The sequence below is a fragment of the Athene cunicularia genome (assembly GCF_003259725.1).
Source record: "Athene cunicularia isolate RWA chromosome 1 unlocalized genomic scaffold, athCun1 chr1_part1, whole genome shotgun sequence".
Lineage (NCBI taxonomy): Eukaryota > Metazoa > Chordata > Aves > Strigiformes > Strigidae > Athene > Athene cunicularia.
Genome location: NW_020799091.1, coordinates 91,540,214 through 91,558,590, shown reverse-complemented (window position 1 = coordinate 91,558,590; position 18,377 = coordinate 91,540,214). Strand labels below are relative to the sequence as shown.

General features: G+C 39.3%; 1 protein-coding gene across 1 annotated transcript; it reads right to left on the bottom strand.

The window, feature by feature from the left end:
* Window positions 1–2,385: 2,385 nt before the first annotated feature.
* On the bottom strand, window positions 2,386–18,247 carry DDX3X (DEAD-box helicase 3 X-linked). Its single transcript, XM_026845908.1, has 16 exons — window positions 18,128–18,247; window positions 17,036–17,086; window positions 11,813–11,936; window positions 10,534–10,674; window positions 10,350–10,449; window positions 9,668–9,803; window positions 9,192–9,277; window positions 8,477–8,575; window positions 8,241–8,401; window positions 7,898–8,042; window positions 7,650–7,794; window positions 7,156–7,337; window positions 6,947–7,064; window positions 6,341–6,497; window positions 5,272–5,399; window positions 2,386–4,911 (listed from the first exon to the last, which is right to left on the bottom strand). Exons 6-16 carry the CDS (start codon window positions 9,786–9,788, stop codon window positions 4,829–4,831), a joined length of 1,425 nt encoding a protein of 474 aa, XP_026701709.1. The 5' UTR covers window positions 9,789–9,803; window positions 10,350–10,449; window positions 10,534–10,674; window positions 11,813–11,936; window positions 17,036–17,086; window positions 18,128–18,247; the 3' UTR covers window positions 2,386–4,828.
* Between the last annotated feature and the right edge of the window lie 130 nt (window positions 18,248–18,377).

Genomic DNA, 18,377 nt, shown 5'->3' with positions numbered 1-18,377 from the left:
CCAAATGCTTAAGATTTGTAAGTCAATGTAGACTGTAATAAATAACTGCAGGTTATTTTCATGAACACATTGATCAATATGAGCAACAGTGAACACTGCACTTGATGAGGATTCACAAACTCAGGCAGCTACAGACACACAGTTTTAATGAGCTATACAATGCAACTTTTGTTTGCCACAGTGAAAGACTCAGCAGCATCCTGCTTGCACAAGCCGTCTTTCCTGTATTCAATCATTGCCTACATTTTATGCTTGCACCTAACAAAACCAGTAACCAAATTCCTCTAGTGACCCCACTGTTCTCTCAAACTTTATGAAAATCCTCAACCTAAATCCCTCCCATGCTTCCTCACTGGAGTCAAATGGATGCTGTTTCAAGACCACTACTTATCTGCACAGGTCACAGCAATCTCACTGGCATAAAGGGGAGTAGGTTTTACTACAACCTTTTTACTGCAACCTCTGCTACTACTGGCATACGCAGCCAGTTGTTGCGTAAGGACTGACTGCGCATTTTGAAGGCCTGATACAATGCAGCTTCGGAAAATCATCAGTAGTCATTTTCACTCTTTAACTTCACAGCGCTTTTCTTCTACCTTACAATTTAGGACGTTTTTTCTGCCCATTTCCAAGTCTTTTCCTATTTATCGTGGGAAAAATTATGCTGCCTAGTATGCCAAGAACTACCAAAGTACAAACTCCGAACTGTAGGAACACGCTCTGTGCTCCTCTCACCACAGTACCTTAAGCATCCCAACATTACTCATGCCTGCAATTTCCCCAGTAGCCTAGTTCCAACCACATACCACCAGAGGTAAATTGCTTGCTCCAGCCTCAGTGAATCTTCCTGAGCATTTCTGTCACACTTTAGCATCAGACTTCCTCCATTCAAGTTCTCACTCACTTTGTACTCGAGCTCTACTTGCTTTAAACTTAACTATTCTACTACCTTCACAACCCCTGGCCCTGAGAGCACTGCTCACAGGTCTGGCCAAGAGCTGCTTCACTGTGCTCCTATGGTTTCAGCTGCCCAACTCCTGCCATGCCTGCACTTTTCTGCAACAGCCTTTGCCAGGAACAAATCTCACCATCAGGCATTGAGCACAAACCTTCACACACAAAGCTCAACTTCCAGATCCCACAGGCAACCTCCACAGCACACACCACTTCCCCCAGTGTGTCTCCTAACTTTAGTTCTGTATTTCTCTGACTTTAGCTGTATGATATATAAGAGGAGGAAAACTGCCAGTTTAGAGCCTCTGGGAGATACTGAAGTGCATGTTGCACATCCAGGGACATAGCATGACAACACAAAGCCCTGAACAATGAGGTTGATAATTAGTGCAAGTCTAAAGCAAGTAAATTTAGTGTGGTCCACAGTCAGTGTGCTCAAAGCAGACCCTCCAGCAAGCTGTCCTAGTAAGCACGCTGATCACCTTGACACAGTTCTTCAGTGCTCCTGGTCATTACTGAATGGTGGTGTGCCAAGTAGGGAAGCTTCCATGTGCAGATGTGCACTATCAATCCAGGACTGCAAGTCCACATCACACCTTTACTGATCCTCAACCCTTAGCAACATCAGAACTAAAGAGGTCCCAGGCATTACTTTCTCCCTTACTGACCAGGAATTCACCAGTTTTACCGTACGAGCACAGAACTTTAAACCCAGGTTCTTTCTAAATCATGTTCCTCTAAAAGAAAGACTTTTGTCTAGCTTCATAGACTGGAAACATCTGGACCTCTGCCTTCCACTGTACCCCCTTGGATAATTCCAGTACTTCACCTCTTTCAAGGTCAAGGCCCAAGCTTTTAGAAAATTAATTTTCTAACTGCAGTGTGAATATACATTTGCTAAGGGGGGGACACACTTTTTTTGGCAGAAGAGGGGAAGAGGGTATCTGTACTGCACTGTTCCCACAAAACTGCACATGCTTGTTTTTAACAAGGTTGCCTAGCAACAATCAACATGTAAGATTTCAAAATTAAATCTGTCTACAAGGCACCTTCGCCAAGTTCAGAGGCACAACTTTGAGATGAAGTCCTTAACATTACATGGCTGAGAAAACAAGTCTGAGTGTGAGTTCAGCACATTTTGTTACAGCCAAACTTGGTAACCCTAAGAGAGGAAGAAAAAAAGGACAAGGTTGACTCCTTATCTGTCCCCAAACTGCTTTGCCAGCATCTCTAGAAAACTTGCACAAGTATCCAATCTGCAGGGCAACAGGCTTTAAGGTTGCTAGAGCTACAGCCCTAAGTGTAGCTGCCATTTGTAAGCACACTGATGTGCACCACACTAGATTCACCTGCTTCCAGAGTTGCACGTGAATGAGACTACTTGGGCTACAGATCTTGTAAACCAGAAGAGTGACGCTTCACAAATGAATAGACTGTGCAGTTCAACTTTTTTATTTTAATAAAATCAAGAATATGCACAGCACATGCAGTGCTAGCATCTAAACTAATACAATAAGCAATTCTAAACCTACAGTGACTTGAAATTCAATTTTCACATTCAGCAAGTTTAAATCCATTCTTGCATATTGTTTTGAATCCTTGTATCTGAACTGAAAATATTGCTGGCTGATAAAACTTGCTAAAATGCACAAGTCACTGATTATGCCAATACAACAAAGATAACCACATGTTTGAGGATTGCAATGTGCCAGACATTCACTGAAAAAAAAACACACAACTAAACAAAACTCACGCAACAAACATCTGAGAATCTGGACACTTCACATCAGTGTTTAGAAGTGTTTCATTAATATCTTAAGACAAGTGTATCAAAACCTTGGCATGTTTAATTTTAAGTTGCCAATTTTTGTTTTACTATCAGAAAGTTATGGCTACACTGCCAATGCCGGGTCTGCTTAATTTGACTTAAGAGTTTAATATGACTTAAACATTAAAAGCTCACACTACCCCGAAATATATAATTTCACGCATACGGTGACATTCAACATTCAAGTGCCAGTGTTTTTGTACTGTCTTTTGGTCAAGTTTCTTTAAACTTTCAAAGAATCACTTTTAGGCTTACAAAAATAAATATTTGTCAAAAATGTTCAATAAATATTACACAAAACTAGCAGCAAAAAGTATCTAGAAATCTGTCGTGTGCAAATAGTTTTCTTCCCAGCTATCATTCCCATGGTCCCAAATAAGTTTTAGAATCTATTTCCTTCTCCTTAAACAAGCTGCGTTCAATCTCCAAGAGACAAAATAAGATTGGAAGTTAAGGACACGCACACAAGACATATATAAAATTCTCTGAATGTGCAATAAAAGAAGTATTTTGTAAAAAGTTATGGGCAAAATGTACAAGGGCCTAAACCTAGACTTGAAATAGCACCATAACAAATGACCTCAATACTGTCAAGTGCACCTACTTAATAAAAGTTTTAGAACAAGGCACAATACACTTGAAAAAATCTATTGCACTTTAGGAGATTTTTGCCATTTTCCTATGCCACTGTAGATTAGTTGTTAACTGCTCTGGCCACAGAGTTAGCACAGAAATTCCAAGTGGCAGAGGCATTTTTCTGGTGGACAATACTTATCTTTGGCCAGATTTAGCATAAACAGACTATAAATACAATGGAAACCTATGCAACTAAAACTGACTAAAACTGCACTTTAATAGCAGAATTGAAACCTTGTGCAGTTTATGTACATTTCCAACCTCTGTGATCTCAGGTTTGTTTGTTACTCTTCTGGAGCCATTTTACAAAGTCTACAGTAAGCCAGTTTAACATCTCCACGCAGCTTGAACAGAGTAATGTGAATCTGCATTAAAATAAAGCCTGCTGCATAATTCTTCCTGTTCATACCCTCTTGACCAAAAAACATCAACACTAGCATGCGTTATTAGACCAAAAATTCAGTCAGGCCCTTGAGAAGGGCCCATCACTGCCATGGTCAGCCATTCTACCATTTCAATTTCATATGGCAGGCATTTTTAAAAAGTCTAAATAGATGAATTCTCCTAAAAACTATTTCAAGTTATCAGACCTTTAAACGTTCCCTGTAATGTTCTGCCCACATTTGGCTAGCTCACATTAATGATCTGCCTAAATATTGAAAAAGGAATTGCTGTATTTACTTGCATTAACTTCAAAAACAGTGCTTTTAATGTATGCATGTATCCATACATCATCTCATCATGACTGGAATGGCTTATTAAAGGCTATCAGGTTCTAAGTACCTATCCAGGATAGAGTGAGCAAATCAGAACTTTAACTTAGTACAGTTTTGCCACATTAGAAACTAATTGCATTGATATGCTTCAAGATGTTTTATTTTTCAAATCTGCAGATACCAAAAGCCCTAATGCAGGCTACCGCATAAGTTTTTCTTTGTAATATTATGGATGAATCAGTGATTCCTGTTTAAGTTGTATCACACCTGTGTGCCAAGGTTTGATTTTAGCCCAAGTTCAGTAATTTTTATTTTGTCAAAACAATTGATATCTTGAGCATTACTGAGCCAACAGGACATCAAAATAAAAGTTGTCTAAAGTTAAAGGCACAGTACATTAACAAACAAATGATCCTCAGTCACAAAATTATAAATGCAGTTTCTGGGTGGGGATGGGTGGGAGGGGAGTTAATCCTGACTACAGCAATAGAGTCTTCAAAACCACCTTCAAGATAGGGCTACTTGTTCCTTTGTTTCCATCTTGTGACCTTGAGCTCCCTTAAAAAAAATTTCAGTGGAGAATCACAGCTGGTAATGTACTGCGAGTTCTTGAAGCTACACAAGGTATAGTCTGGCTAAGTTACATGTGGTTTCCATATTAGCTTGTTTGGTAGGATATCTGCTGCAAGCAGATTCAGTTGCCCCACCAGTCAACCCCCTGGGAGTTATAGTTTCCTCCATATCCATCACTGTTGTAGAAGCCTCCATAACCACCACCTATGAAAGGCAAGAGAAAGTGATGCTTAATTAACCCGCTAAAGACTTGTGCCTTCACAACAACAAAACAGCCCAGGGTGCAGACAAGATATGTCTACTGTCTATTAAAGGAAACCCACCCAGAAGTGCTATCAAGCAGACGCATTAACTGAAAATGCTGGAGACAGGTAGCATTGAGCTGATCAAAGACAGGTAATTTACACCAGCCTAGATCCAAGAGGGATGCTGAGACTTTTTGACTTTCCATAACAAACACCAGCTGACTTCATATTTAAAACACTACCTCCAGCAGTTCTACTACAGCAAGCATTTTAGATCTGGGCTTATATTTGCCAGCACTGCCTGCCCAATTTTTCTTACCTCCAAATCCTCTGCTGCCACTTCCTCCACTGCGGCTGCTGGTTGAACGACTGCTACTAAAGCTACTGCTGCCAGAACCACTACTTGTTCGATAGTCTCTGGCACCAAATCCTCCACTGAACCTACTGCTGTATAAAGGAAGAAAACAAACACTTGAGTAAAGTCAGAGGTATTTTAAGCACTGCAGACATTGAGATTCAAGTTCTAAAATTTCTCCAATTCTGGCTACCAACTAGAGCCAGCTAACAACCAGTACAACTGTTGAGTTCAACAGGTGTTACAAGCATCTCTGTGGCATCTGGAAAGGGCATTCAAGATGGCAAAGGAAAATTTACCATTTAAGCAGGGTCATGTTGAACTTGTTACACTAAGAATTACCTTCTTTGGTCCTGGTAAGGCATTATTCAGTGCAACCTCTGCTCCACAGAACTTCCAAACCTATCTTTGTGTTTAAGCAATGCACTTATGACCACCTTTCATATTGTAGAAAAGGACAACCATTTAACAAGTATACTTATGAAAAAAACCCCAACTACCAGATAGAATTTGTGCGATCATATCACATTACCTACATTAAGATGAAGGGGTGTTTCTCCTCCCCCTCCATTAACTATTAGACATGGCTTTGTACTACCAATTTAAAGCATTTTAGGTTTCCATAGCAAAGCTATTTACAAATGGCCTCATACCTTTTGTGGTTTATGTCAGGAGGTTTGAATTACCTTCTACCTAAACATCAAATACCTGCTCAAGTTACATCTGACACATGCAGGTATACATTTAAGTGTTTTGTAACTTCTTTCAGAGTTCTAAAGCCATCTTTTTGCTAGATGTTGCTGTACCTCAGCTGTATCTAGTTGTCTGCTTAAGATGACAAAAGTCTTAAGATATTGCCTTATTAAGATAGAACAAAACCAGACATCAAGCTATCACTTTCTGATGCACGTAACTCAGTTTATAACTGCACTGCTTTGCTGACCTCTAACTGTGTTTGTAGAGTGAGAACAAGTCACAGAAGCACCTCTCACAATGGATGAAGCATGCCTTTAGCCACAGTTGTGACCATTACCTTTTAGATCGCCCACGGCTACCACCTCCTTTGTGATGCTGTTCATAAGCCATGTTCTCCAGCCAAGATGGTACTTCTTGCTTAGCCTCAACAAGAAGATCAAGCAAGTCCTTGGTGATGTTTATGTTCCTCTCATTGAAGAATGAGGTGGCAAGACCTACAGTAAATGTTCAGTTTTAGCCCCACGCAAAGCAGGTACACTACAGCACTCAAACCCATTCCACAGTCCACTTGCAGCTATGATAAGACTCCTTATAGACAAGCTGGATAACACCAGAATTACCCAAAGAGAAAGCCCTTTAATTTAAGACCATTACTCTACCATAGTTAGTCAGAAAAACCCAGGTTAATTTAGTGACAAATATAAGAAGACACCAAGCTTACATGTGGTGTAAGAGTTTTTAAAGAGCAAAAAAAACTGCTAAAGGAATTGGTTACTTTCCACACTGGGTAGACAGCAATGAAGGTCACAGAAGGCAGCACATGAGTTTCCTTTGAGTAGCTAGTTGCTATTTGCTACTTAGTCAATATTACTGTAGTAATTGTTGTTGTAACCATCAACTTGGGTATAAAGTGCTGTCTACAAAAATCCTAGGTCATACTTACCAAGGTTTCCTACTCGGCCTGTACGACCAATACGATGTACATACTCTTCAATGTCACTTGGCAAGTCAAAGTTTATGACATGCTTTACATTTGAGATATCCAGCCCTCTTGCTGCTACCTAGTGGTTAAAGGATCAAATCAAGTTTTAGTTAAAATTCCATAGGCCAAGTAGTATGTTTACTGGCTCAAACTTCACAGATTTCACTTACTGCTGTCGCAACAAGAATTGGGCTCTTGCCCGAACGGAACTGGTGCAGCGCTTCCTCTCTGTCTCTTTGAGAGCGATCTCCATGTATACTTGTACAGGCATATCCCTCATGGTACAAGAAGTCCTCAAGAGCGTCTGCACCCTTTTTAGTTTCCACAAACACCAGAGTCAAGGAATCCTTGCCTAACAATAATTAAAAGCATAGGTTAGCACAAGAAAAGCTGCACAGAAAATACTTGGCTCCACCACCTGGTAAAAGGCAATTTCAGTTCTCTGCTCTTGCTTATTCTGTTTATTCAAGACAGCAGAGACTTCCCTCCCTGTTTTGTATTACCAGAAGAGCTTAACTCAAAACTGACATTTAGCCAATGCAATACATCCATTGCATGTTAAGGAAATAACTCTTCCATTCATCTACTCAATAAAACCTCTTGAGTAATTAGATTCACCTCATCTGAATTTTGCCTTATTTCCTTATCTGAAACAGGTCTTTACCTGTGGCATTTAGCAGGTCAAGCAGAAATGATCGTTTGTCTGACTCTTCCACCCATACTACTTTCTGTGTAATATTCTCAGACGTAGAACCCACTCTGCCAACAGCCAGAAAGATATATTCATCAAGGAAGTCACGAGCAAGCATCTAAAAGAGGGAAGAAAAAACAACATTAGTGTGTTCTCCCCCCTCCAGAGATGAAGTTCGGTCCTATGAGCCGTTAAAATACTTGAATTTTTTTCTAAAGTACCTGGATTTCCTTGGGGAAAGTAGCACTGAACATCATGGTGTGGCGAACCCCTTTTGGTGGCATAGTATCTTGCTCAACAATTCGACGAATTTGAGGTTCAAACCCCATATCAAGCATTCTGTCAGCTTCATCAAGCACTAGGTACCTAAATAGTAACAAAGATTATTCTTCAGAGCTTTTTTCTTTAAACTGTAACTCAGCACAGACACTGGACCACAAGAGTTCTCAGCTAAATGTTTACACAGTCCAAAAGCTAGAACTTAGTGTCATTAACTCTAGATTTAAAGGGGTACAATTTCCAATTGTGAAGTCATTCACATACAGAAAAGAACACTTTACTTACTTGCAGAAATCCAGTCCAATCTTTCCCCTCTCCATCATATCAACCAGTCGTCCTGGAGTTGCCACAAGCAAGTGACATCCACGTTCCAAGTCACGTATCTGCTGACCAATGTCTGCACCACCGTACACAACACAGGGACGAACTCTGGAACGGTATGCAAACTATAAAACAAAATAAATTAGCTCAAAGAAAAACTATACTTAAGCTATTTTATAATGGTCAACTCCTGGATATACCTTTCTGGCTTCCTCATAGATCTGCACAGCCAATTCTCTAGTGGGAGCCAAGACCAGTGAGATTGGATATTGCTTACGGCGCCCGTATCTTCCATTTTCCTGAAAAAAAATAATTGGAATGAGTACCGCAAATAAGAGGGTAATTAAAACAGCTACTATAGGCAATACTGATGACAGATCAACCAAGTTTGCTTTAACAAGAGAAGGAATGGCTACACGCCAACTTGTATTAAGCACTGCATCTGAAAACTGCCCTACTATAGTACCCAGGATTCAGCTGATGATTATTTACAGCAACACAGCCTGATCTCCACAACCTGCACTGTGATCCATAACTTCAGCAGCAGAGAAATAATAGCCATAAAACCTGTTACATCCTATCCGGAAGTATCTACAACAGACATGTGTGACCAAGCAGCTTCTTTGTAGCTAGGGAAGCATTTCTAAAGCTTATGCAGCAATAAAAACAGTCATGAACAATCTTTTCTCTAGACAGTTACACATACCAACTCTTTAGATAGGAAAAAGTGTGTTCCACCGCCTGTATTTTTCAAGGGAAATAGCTGAAGTCTTCTAGAAGTTGAGATACTTGCCTATCATACCCAAAATGATGAAATTTAAGCCCAAGCATCATGTTCAGTAGCAGTCATCAGTATATAGGACAAAAATACTTATTGGTCACAGCTTTTCCAGGACTGGGTATTTAAATACTTGCCTTCATAGCTCTCAAGGCATCACCAGGGCCGTCTGCATAGATCTGACTCAATATTGGTAGAAGAAATGCAGCTGTTTTCCCAGACCCTATTAGGACAGAATTCAGTATTATTAATATTTTTCAAAGCTACTGCACTGTCAGCAACAGCAGTAATCCTGTATCACTAGCATATTCCCAGTAACATCTGCACTAGTACACAGATACTACCTACGCTACTGAAGTGCACTCTTTAGGCAGCAGAGGTTATCTACAAAAGACTTGCCACTCAGCACCACAAAACCCTGAAGTGAATGTGATTTAAACCACAAATATTTCTCTCAGTAAATCCAGTCGAGCCACACCTAAAGCAGCTGCATGACTAAAGCTCATTAATTTCCAACACTGCAAGTATTTCAGTATACTCTGAACAGTGGTACTCCTCAAGCTGCACCCATAACATAGCACAAGACCCCACTCTATCAAAAGGGAAAACTTACCTGTCTGAGCACAGGCCATCAAGTCTCTCTTTTCTTTAATAATAGGTATTGCATGTTTCTGGACTGGAGTAGGACGGGTGTAGCGTGTGAGCTCAATGTTTCCCATAATAATTTCTCCCATGTCAACATCACTGAACTGCAATATATTTAAAATGAGTAAGATGGAGATTCTTCCCTTCAGCCACCATGGAACACATAATTTAGTCTAATTCATTTGTAAAGTAGTTTTTGTTTCAGTTATTGCAATAGAACTTGCCTATTAAATTTACAGATACTCAGGAGCTAGTATCTACTTAAGATACTAGTCACAAGTGATTCTTAAAAAGCCAGCCAAGCCTGCAGTGAAGACTACACTAGCATATTACACCTAGCACAACATAATGCCTATGCTTTAGAGCAACTGCTTACAAGCCCACAACTCCAAGTGCTTCCACTTCTTTATGCTTACTGTTTAAAGTCAGTTACAAGTGAGCTACAAGTGTTAACTGAACAAGCCTAGCTTACCCAACTTCTCCCATGTCTTAGCTCACCATATGCAACCCTCATCTGCAAAACAGCTTAGCTGTAGAAGGCAAGACAGTGTTTTCTTTCCTCCCTGAACTTAGACAGCATGACATCATTTCATGTGCAAAACAGTCACTATTAGATGTATGAGCAAACCAGATTTAAAAACAATACTTACACTTTCAATATGTGGAGGACAGTTGCTGCCTGTTGCTTCAACAGGAATGTCATCATATTTCTCAAAGTTAATGCCAGTATTGCTTCCTGAAAAGAGCTCTCTAAGGACAGAAGAGAAAGTGTTTTATTTGCTAGATATATCAACTGACCCCATCTTGAGAATTTGCAGGTGTTCCATTACTTACTGTTCCAGGCGTTCACTTGGGGGAAGAGGCTTTGACCAGTCATCTTCATCTGATTTGTCAGACCAGCGGCTATTCCCACCACGGTCAAATCTGCCAAAGCCACTCCTATCATAGTCGCCACCTCTCCCACGCTCTTCATATCTAAATGAGTATCAGGCAAGATTATCAGGCCACTATTCCTGGGCAACAGGATTTTTGGACATGCAAATTTAAAGCTGTAGTAATCTAGTAGTATATGCTCTGTGTATTACATCTACAACTGTAGAACAATTCAAAGTCATCAGATAATCTGTACTTGCTTCTTGACCTATAAACGGAAATGAGTTTAGTCCCAGCCATCAGACTAGGCCATGTTATTGTCAAGACAGGGGAGTTTGCACAATTTCACAGCTCAGCTGAGTTCAACACACTAAACCTTGTTAGAAAAATTTTTATTTGGTTAAGTGTAGCAAGTATAAAGAATCAGTCACATGCCAGTAGAGCTGCAATTCAAGTTGCTCAGTCTTTGTAGGTTTCTGTAGGGAGCTCCACTTAAATCTTAGGAGACACTATTTAGTACCATGCCTCATTTTACATAGGTCTCCCACATCCCTCAAGTGCTGTAATCTATTCCTTTATTCCCCCACCACACGCGATCAAACTGAATACCTCTATTGTATCTCACAATATTATTTTATAAAGAGGGAGCTCACCTGCATTACTGACCAAAGAAGGTGGAAAAAGTCCTTACCTCAACTGCTTAGTTTTTGGCTTGGTAAATCATGTTTGAGAAAAGTCTGGATACAGGACTAGTGTCAGCTTTACTAGTCGATAAAGGTCACTCTCACCACACTTGTGCATACAACGCATGATGTGTTTAAGACTTATCAAGTAAGGTAGAGAACCTGCAAGAGTCTCACTCAGTTTTATTAACTACACTTCTTAAACAAGGAAAAAGAAATTAAATTAAAAAATGAAAATCCATTTTGATGTATTTTATGTGCTCCCAACAGCTCTTCATGATTTTTCTGGAAGTAGCCACCCATCTAGCACTTTTTGTGAAATTGTTAAGTCAGCAAGTCATTACAGCTGCAGTGAGTGGCTGGTGATAGACTACAGGGCACATTTTTCAAAACATGCAAGTTCCCCCATCCTTGAACTCATGTAGCTTTAAAATCAAGGTTCTCTTGCTCTCTCCTCCCCTCCCAGGTTCTTCCTACCTAGAACTATCAAGATTACAGGTACACTACTAGAACCAAGACAGACTTTGTATGCACCACCCAGACAAATAAGTACTTGCCTTCCTCCTCTTGATCCATTGCCACGGTCAAAGAAGCTTGATTTTGCTCCACGGTCAGACCGTGCACCAAAGCTGCTGTATGCATCCTTGTCTCTGCTAGAACTCCAGCCACCACTATCAAAACCTAGTAGAGAAAGGTATTTTAGCCATACAGTACATGGTCTAGGCTTTTAGAAGAAAAAACCTAAGTTCTGCCCAGTAAGTCTTCACATCTACATGATTTAAATGCAGGCACTTCAAGAATGGGAGATGTACAAGTGTTCAGGCTTACTCAAATAGAAACTAAGCATTTCTCACTGCCTACTAGAACTTGCTGAAATCCCTCTACTCATGTACAAGCATCTTTTTTTTGTAATGCTGCAGTTGCCTTAGTGCTATTTAAGTTGCCTACTCTGGAAAAACAGGTGTCAAAAGCAGCATTAAGACACTAAGTCCTCCCAAGCCTTATCTACATTATCTCTATAAATCCAACACAAATCCTTGACAATGCATCTTATTTTTGTTAACAAGGCCTCTGATGGAGATCAGTAAATGGTTATTAGCCCTTGCATTAGAAATCCATATGGAAGTTGGAATGTTTTGACATACTGCAAGTACATAGAGCAATTTGATCTACACAGATGAAGACAAATTAACAGCACCATACAAAAATAAGGAATATGGAGTTCTTCACAATGAATTACCACAATTAAGTTTTCCACAGCACTTTTACACAGTCAGTGATTACTTAGGAGGTAAATGACCAAGTAGACTAGCAAGCACATCAGCTTGCCAACTCCATGAAGTAAGAAGTCTTGGGTTTGTTCTCTGCAGAAAAGTAGAGCATTAAACAGTGCTCTGCTACTACACTGCTTTAGTACTAGGCTAAACTCAAATTCTGATTCAAAGTTGCAGCCTTCACAAGTTTGAAAACATGACCCCAACCAGAGTCTCAGCTATGGGATTCTGGCAAAGAATAAGTGAAATAATTTAACACATAAATAAGTAATGTCACTCCTATTGGTGAGCATGCTTTTGCCACCTCCACAGCACAAAGTAAAGACTTACACAGTAGACAATAAAGCAAACAAAAACCCAAAATTACTCCAAAGAAAGGAATTGTTCTAGACCCTATCTCTCTGAAAAATCTTTGTTATAACAATTACCTTATTACATGTTCTCTGGAGAGTGTCATTATCCTTCCCCTGTTCTTTTTTAAAGTAAGCAATTCTACTCCCCAGAATCCAAACATGCACTAGTAACAAGGGAACTTTGAAAGCATAACTAACTCATTTGGTCTGACTAACTGAAGCAGACAGCAAAAATAATCCATGCATGAAGTTTATTAGCACACAAGATCATGGAATGCTTCAAGACCTCTGAAGTGCTTTAAGTAACTCTAGTCCTTAAGGATAAATGCACTTCACACAGACTGCTGACAGAAGACCAAATACCCTAAATCACTTCATTAATGCATGAGAAATTTGTAGTTTGTTGAGAAGGCATCTAAATCCAGATTTTAGTAGGAGTAACTTCCAAATCACACTAAAAACACTGGGGTATGTCATTCTGCTGAGAGATCCAACAGCAGTGGTACTGTTAGAGCAACCCTCAGGAAGATTAGTTTCTCATTAGTGAAAAAAATAGGCTGACTCTGTACTACATTAAGATCTTCTAACAAATCTGAGAAGTTCCAGAAGGGAGTCAGAATTCTGTACTCCAAACAGCATACAAGTAAGGTTACTTATCTAGCTTCTTACTGCATTGGTTTCTGAAGCTGGTACCTTGTTGTACTTTTAAGGTAGTGCAACAACTTTTAGCAAAGTCTAGATCAAGTTAATAAATACATATCTATATACACACCCTGCTTTTAACAATTAGGGCTATTAAATCCATTTTCCATTTGGTATTCCTGGTTTGATTTTATTTCTGCATTAGCACAAAACTGAGACCCAGGCCATACAAGTCAATTCTAAGTAACTAGACAGCAGAAGATAGCACAGTGATTTAGAAAAACATATGGCAAATTAAAAGCAAAAGCAAATGCACTGAGACAATCCATAACAGACCATATATTGACTTCTCTAAAGTGAGGAGAATGATCATGAGCATAGAAGAATGATTGGGAAATACCTTAATATCAATGTGTTGGGTTTGTTTTAAAGTAAAAAGGTATAGATCCTATCCAGCACATATTTCTCTCAAATGGGCTAAGACTGGAGTTTCAGTTAAGTAAAAAAAGTAATGAGAAGTTTTGTACTTCCTGCACTTATGAGGAATGGTAGAATTGTCAATGCTTCTCCTCAATCAGCATTTTAATTCACATTTTCTGATGCTTTAACATCAATCACTACCAGCTTACTTGAAAAGCTGCCACACACAGCAATCAGCTTCTTAAAGATGGGAAAAATAGATTCATAGAATCCTTCAGGTTGGAAAACACCTTTAAAAGAAGTTCAACATCTACTCCTTGATCTACTATGGAGGGCATTATACTTTACATATCCAGGAGGAGCTTCCAAGAATTTTAACAAGAAAATTTAACATGACAACAAGCTTTAACATTACTACATGAAGCTCATGGAATTAAGACACTTTAGACCAGGCCACCCTGCATACTGAACTCCATACACTGGAACTTCAACAGCTGAAAAACAAAACTGCCATTAAGTAACCTAAGGATGTATTTTTATGTATGCTCCAACTCCCTGCAGTTCATGTACAAAGCTAAGAGATTATTACAATAGGGACCAATCTGCAGGTGTATGGGAAGAGTTAGCTGAAGAAGGCATTACAGGAGTTTTAAACAGAAATACTCTGGATCCCTTAGCATGCTTCCCCTATCAAACCTACAAAATCATGAAGTTGCTCAGGTCTTCATGAAGACAAAGAACAGCTCTTTTTAAAAAGAAAGTATTAAGTCCACTGCCTTAAGCAATTTCTTACTTAGCGCAAGTAAGCCCATTGTGCAACTTTAATAGCATCTATGAATTACTACACTGTCATCAACTACAGAGGAAAGCAAGAACCTCAAGCTAGGATCTGTACACCACGTGTTTCTAGAGCATGTCTAGGGGAACAACACACAAGAGAAACAAGTCACTTTTCAAGTTTTTGAATGCAGTAATAGCTAACACTTTCACAGAAGTCTGTAAGGTCATGCCATGCGAGCAAGACATTCTACCAAGAAGTTTAACTGATTTTTACATCAATAAATATTTTAACTTACTACACTTTAAGGCTGCACCAAGAACTTTGTTACATTGTCAAAGATCACTATTATTCAAGGTCTCTTCTGCCTGTTGCTTGTTAGTGTCTACACCTCAAGAAATCTGTTGCTAAAGATTCAAACAAACAGACAATATACAGAACACCTTCAACACAAATATAAAGCAGCGGTTGCTAATTTAGTTGTAAATAACAGAAGCAAACATTACAGTTGTACTTTCATGAAAGTAACAGACTTCAAACCACCTTATAAAATAGCTCAGCCCTACATCCCTGTACTGATATCCACTTTGCTTCTCAGTAGGGGGCCTGAACTGGCATCATAGCTTTTTCATTTAGCCATCACAAACCTTGTCACAGGGAGCCACGAGAACTTGTGATATAATACTCACAAGTTTATTAAAAGCAGTTTTCAAACGTCAGATTTACCAAAGAAAGCTGGCAGTTTATGTTTCATTAATTAAACAAGCCACGTGTCAAACTTAAGTTCAATGAGATTTTTGCAAAGTGGAGCTTGAAGCCCCCAGAAAAGCCACAGAATCACACATACATTGCAATGTTTAAGTTCCAGTCTTGTACAGAAAAGAGTATGTGAACATAAAGATTGGAGTATCCCTCCATATCCGGTAACTCCAAAAATTAAACTGAAGGTTGGTATAGGGAAAGGAAATCTATGAACAGCAAATCTCCAGAAGCCAGTAAGTTCTGTCCTGCTCTTGAAAAACCTGCCCATTCCTCAGGTTTAGGTAGTTCATTTCTTGAAAGGCTGCTCACATGTGATGTTGAAGTTCCCAATCCCAAAGAGCACTGAGTTGCCAATGAGTCCCCTCTACTTTCCCTGAAACATTTGGCTCTGGTAACAGGCAGTTCAGCATTTGCTGCTTTAGGCCATGCTTCTTTTAGGTGGTACAAAAACACTAGCTTGGACACACGCAAAGGCAAGACAAAACCAGACTGATCTGTTTCTTCAAATGGCATAAGCCTGAAATGAAGCATTTTTCATCTAGTCAAATTTAAAACTATGTAACTCCAGAAGTACGATATTTCAATATTCTCTTCCCACACACTAATGGAAGCAGTCCTTCTGCAGTACTGAAAAAAGAATCTGAAAGTCCACTGCTTTAGAACAGATGAGATCCAAGTCCTTCCATACTATGTCGCTTCCATTACTGAAGTTGTAGCCTAGCAGAAAGTATTTTAGCTCTTCAATTCCAGTATTTCAATAGGTATTACAGGAAATGTTTCTCTTCTGTCTACACAAGTCATTACACATGATAAGGCATGCTGCAGCATCTGCAATCTATCTTACAACTAAAGATCATAGTTTACTTCAAAGCTCTTCCACAAGTATTTCTTATGTTTTGTTCAGGAAAACTCAAATGCAACATATAAAGACCGTGTCTTAGCACAAGTCCCCATGGTAGACATATGACCAACATTGGTCATGTACTTCATTGTTTCGTTCACCAGCATTCTGCATTTCCTTCTGCAAGTACTCTTGGGGACTTCCATAAAAACTGCAAGAAGCTAAACAAGGACCAAATCTGTTTTGTTTCTCATGCTCCCCAGTTAAGAGCAAGTTGTGTAAAACATCCATTTAAAAGGAAACAGTGCTAGATGTTCATATTAAACAACTGGTGACTACAAGTTCCACATCAGTCACTAGCAAAAAAAATGGTACTCCCAAAATCCATTAAAATTGATACTCAAGATGACAGAGGGACTGAAGATGGGAGACCCCATCTTGCACCAGTCACACTTAATTGCTTAACAAGATATGGAAGACATTTTGCCAGTTAAGATACTGAACTGGAGCTTAAGAGTGTAACTTGGTAAAGAAACCAAGAACTGCACACTAAAAGCAGACAATTACGTTGCAGTGCTTTGCACAGAATTGTCAAGCAGTCTGCATAGTCACCTCTAAGAGTACTGTCAAAGCCTTTAACAGTCTGTTCCTAGAGAATGAGAAGGCTGAGAACCAGTAACAACTGTTGCCACTGTATTGCTGATACATACCCTGTTTTGAAGCTTCCCTGTTCCGCAAGTGAGGAGGAATGTATCGGCCTTCTAAAGGACAAAAGAAAGATAGTGTTACAATACTGCAGGGTTAGCAATTTTTGAGATAGTCTAACAGCAGGTTTTGCTTAGAAGAAAGTTCTGTCTCTCAAACTTTAAGGCCTCTTACAGCATCTTTAAACGACAGTCCGTTAATACAGTGCTTTATCTCCTTCTGAGGACCAAGGCAGTGGAAATATTCATTTAGGTAGCTGCTTGTTTTGGTGTTTTTTTAAAGCATAGATGTCTTACAAATATTTCTTTGACCAAGTCAGTCATATGTGCCCTTTACAGATGTTGCAGTATCTATGATGAAAGCCTGTCTAAGAACTCATTAAAGCTTAACCTGATGCCAGATATTTGAGCTGCTTAAGATTTTAACTGTGTCACTCAAGTACTAGCACTCACAGTATTATTACTATCAGTATTTTTCCTTCCCCTTAAATTCAACTATCCCCATCAGTTCAGCTCAGATCAAACCAGAAGCCACACGATTGCCTCTGAACAGCACTCTTCTTTTACAATCCAGAAGCATCTGTCTGCTAAGCAACATCAATCAGAATGTACCAGGCACAAGCTGAATGTGAATTCCTGGAAGATTCCCCCCTCTTAACATACTTAAGCCTTGCATGGCAGAGAATGCAGTTTCTATTCAATGAATTAGGAATAATTCAGTTAACTACTAGAAGTCTGACCTTCAAACATTCCAACTCTAGCTGGATGTTTTGAGAAGACAGACCACCATACTACTAAAACAACTGAGGCCACTGATTATTAAAACAGAGGCAACAAAATATCTGGACAACATTGGAACACTAAATTCTCTCAAGTGAGTTAAGCACTTAAGAAATTTACACATGCTGTACCACTCCTAAATTAAGTGCTCCTATCTAAACTGTAAAGTTTATAATTTTCAAAGCAGGCCTAACCAGTAACCACCTCAATTTCTCTATTAGTCTGTAAATCTTGGCTTCAAAAACTACTTTCCAGAGCTACAAAACTCTTACTTCTAGAACTGTGTGTTTGTAAGGTTGAAAACTTGCATGTACTTACTGCTTGAAGAGCTTCCTTCACTCTGAGAGTCTGAGGAATTCAAGTCTAGACCAGAAAACTACAAGAAATAAAACATGTATCAACATATTTACTCCAACATACAAAAGCTCTTTTTGCTTATCAAGAGCAAGCAGTTTTCCAACAAGTTATCACTGCAAAGAAACTTGTTTACAGTATCAATTACATCTCCTATAAAGGACAAACCCCAAAACAATAGTTAGCACTCAAGGTTTTACCATCCTCAGTGTCC

What these genes read in the sequence shown, in the direction of transcription:
- DDX3X (XM_026845908.1), bottom strand. Translation starts at nt 9,788, where the DNA reads ATGGGAGAAATTATTATGGGAAACATTGAGCTCACACGCTACACCCGT. An exon ending in TCTATGAGGAAGCCAGAAAG is followed by an intron (nt 8,402 to 8,476) that starts GTATATCCAGGA and finishes TTTGTTTTATAG; the next exon opens with TTTGCATACCGTTCCAGAGT. An exon ending in TGACCTGCTAAATGCCACAG is followed by an intron (nt 7,338 to 7,649) that starts GTAAAGACCTGT and finishes AATTATTGTTAG; the next exon opens with GCAAGGATTCCTTGACTCTG.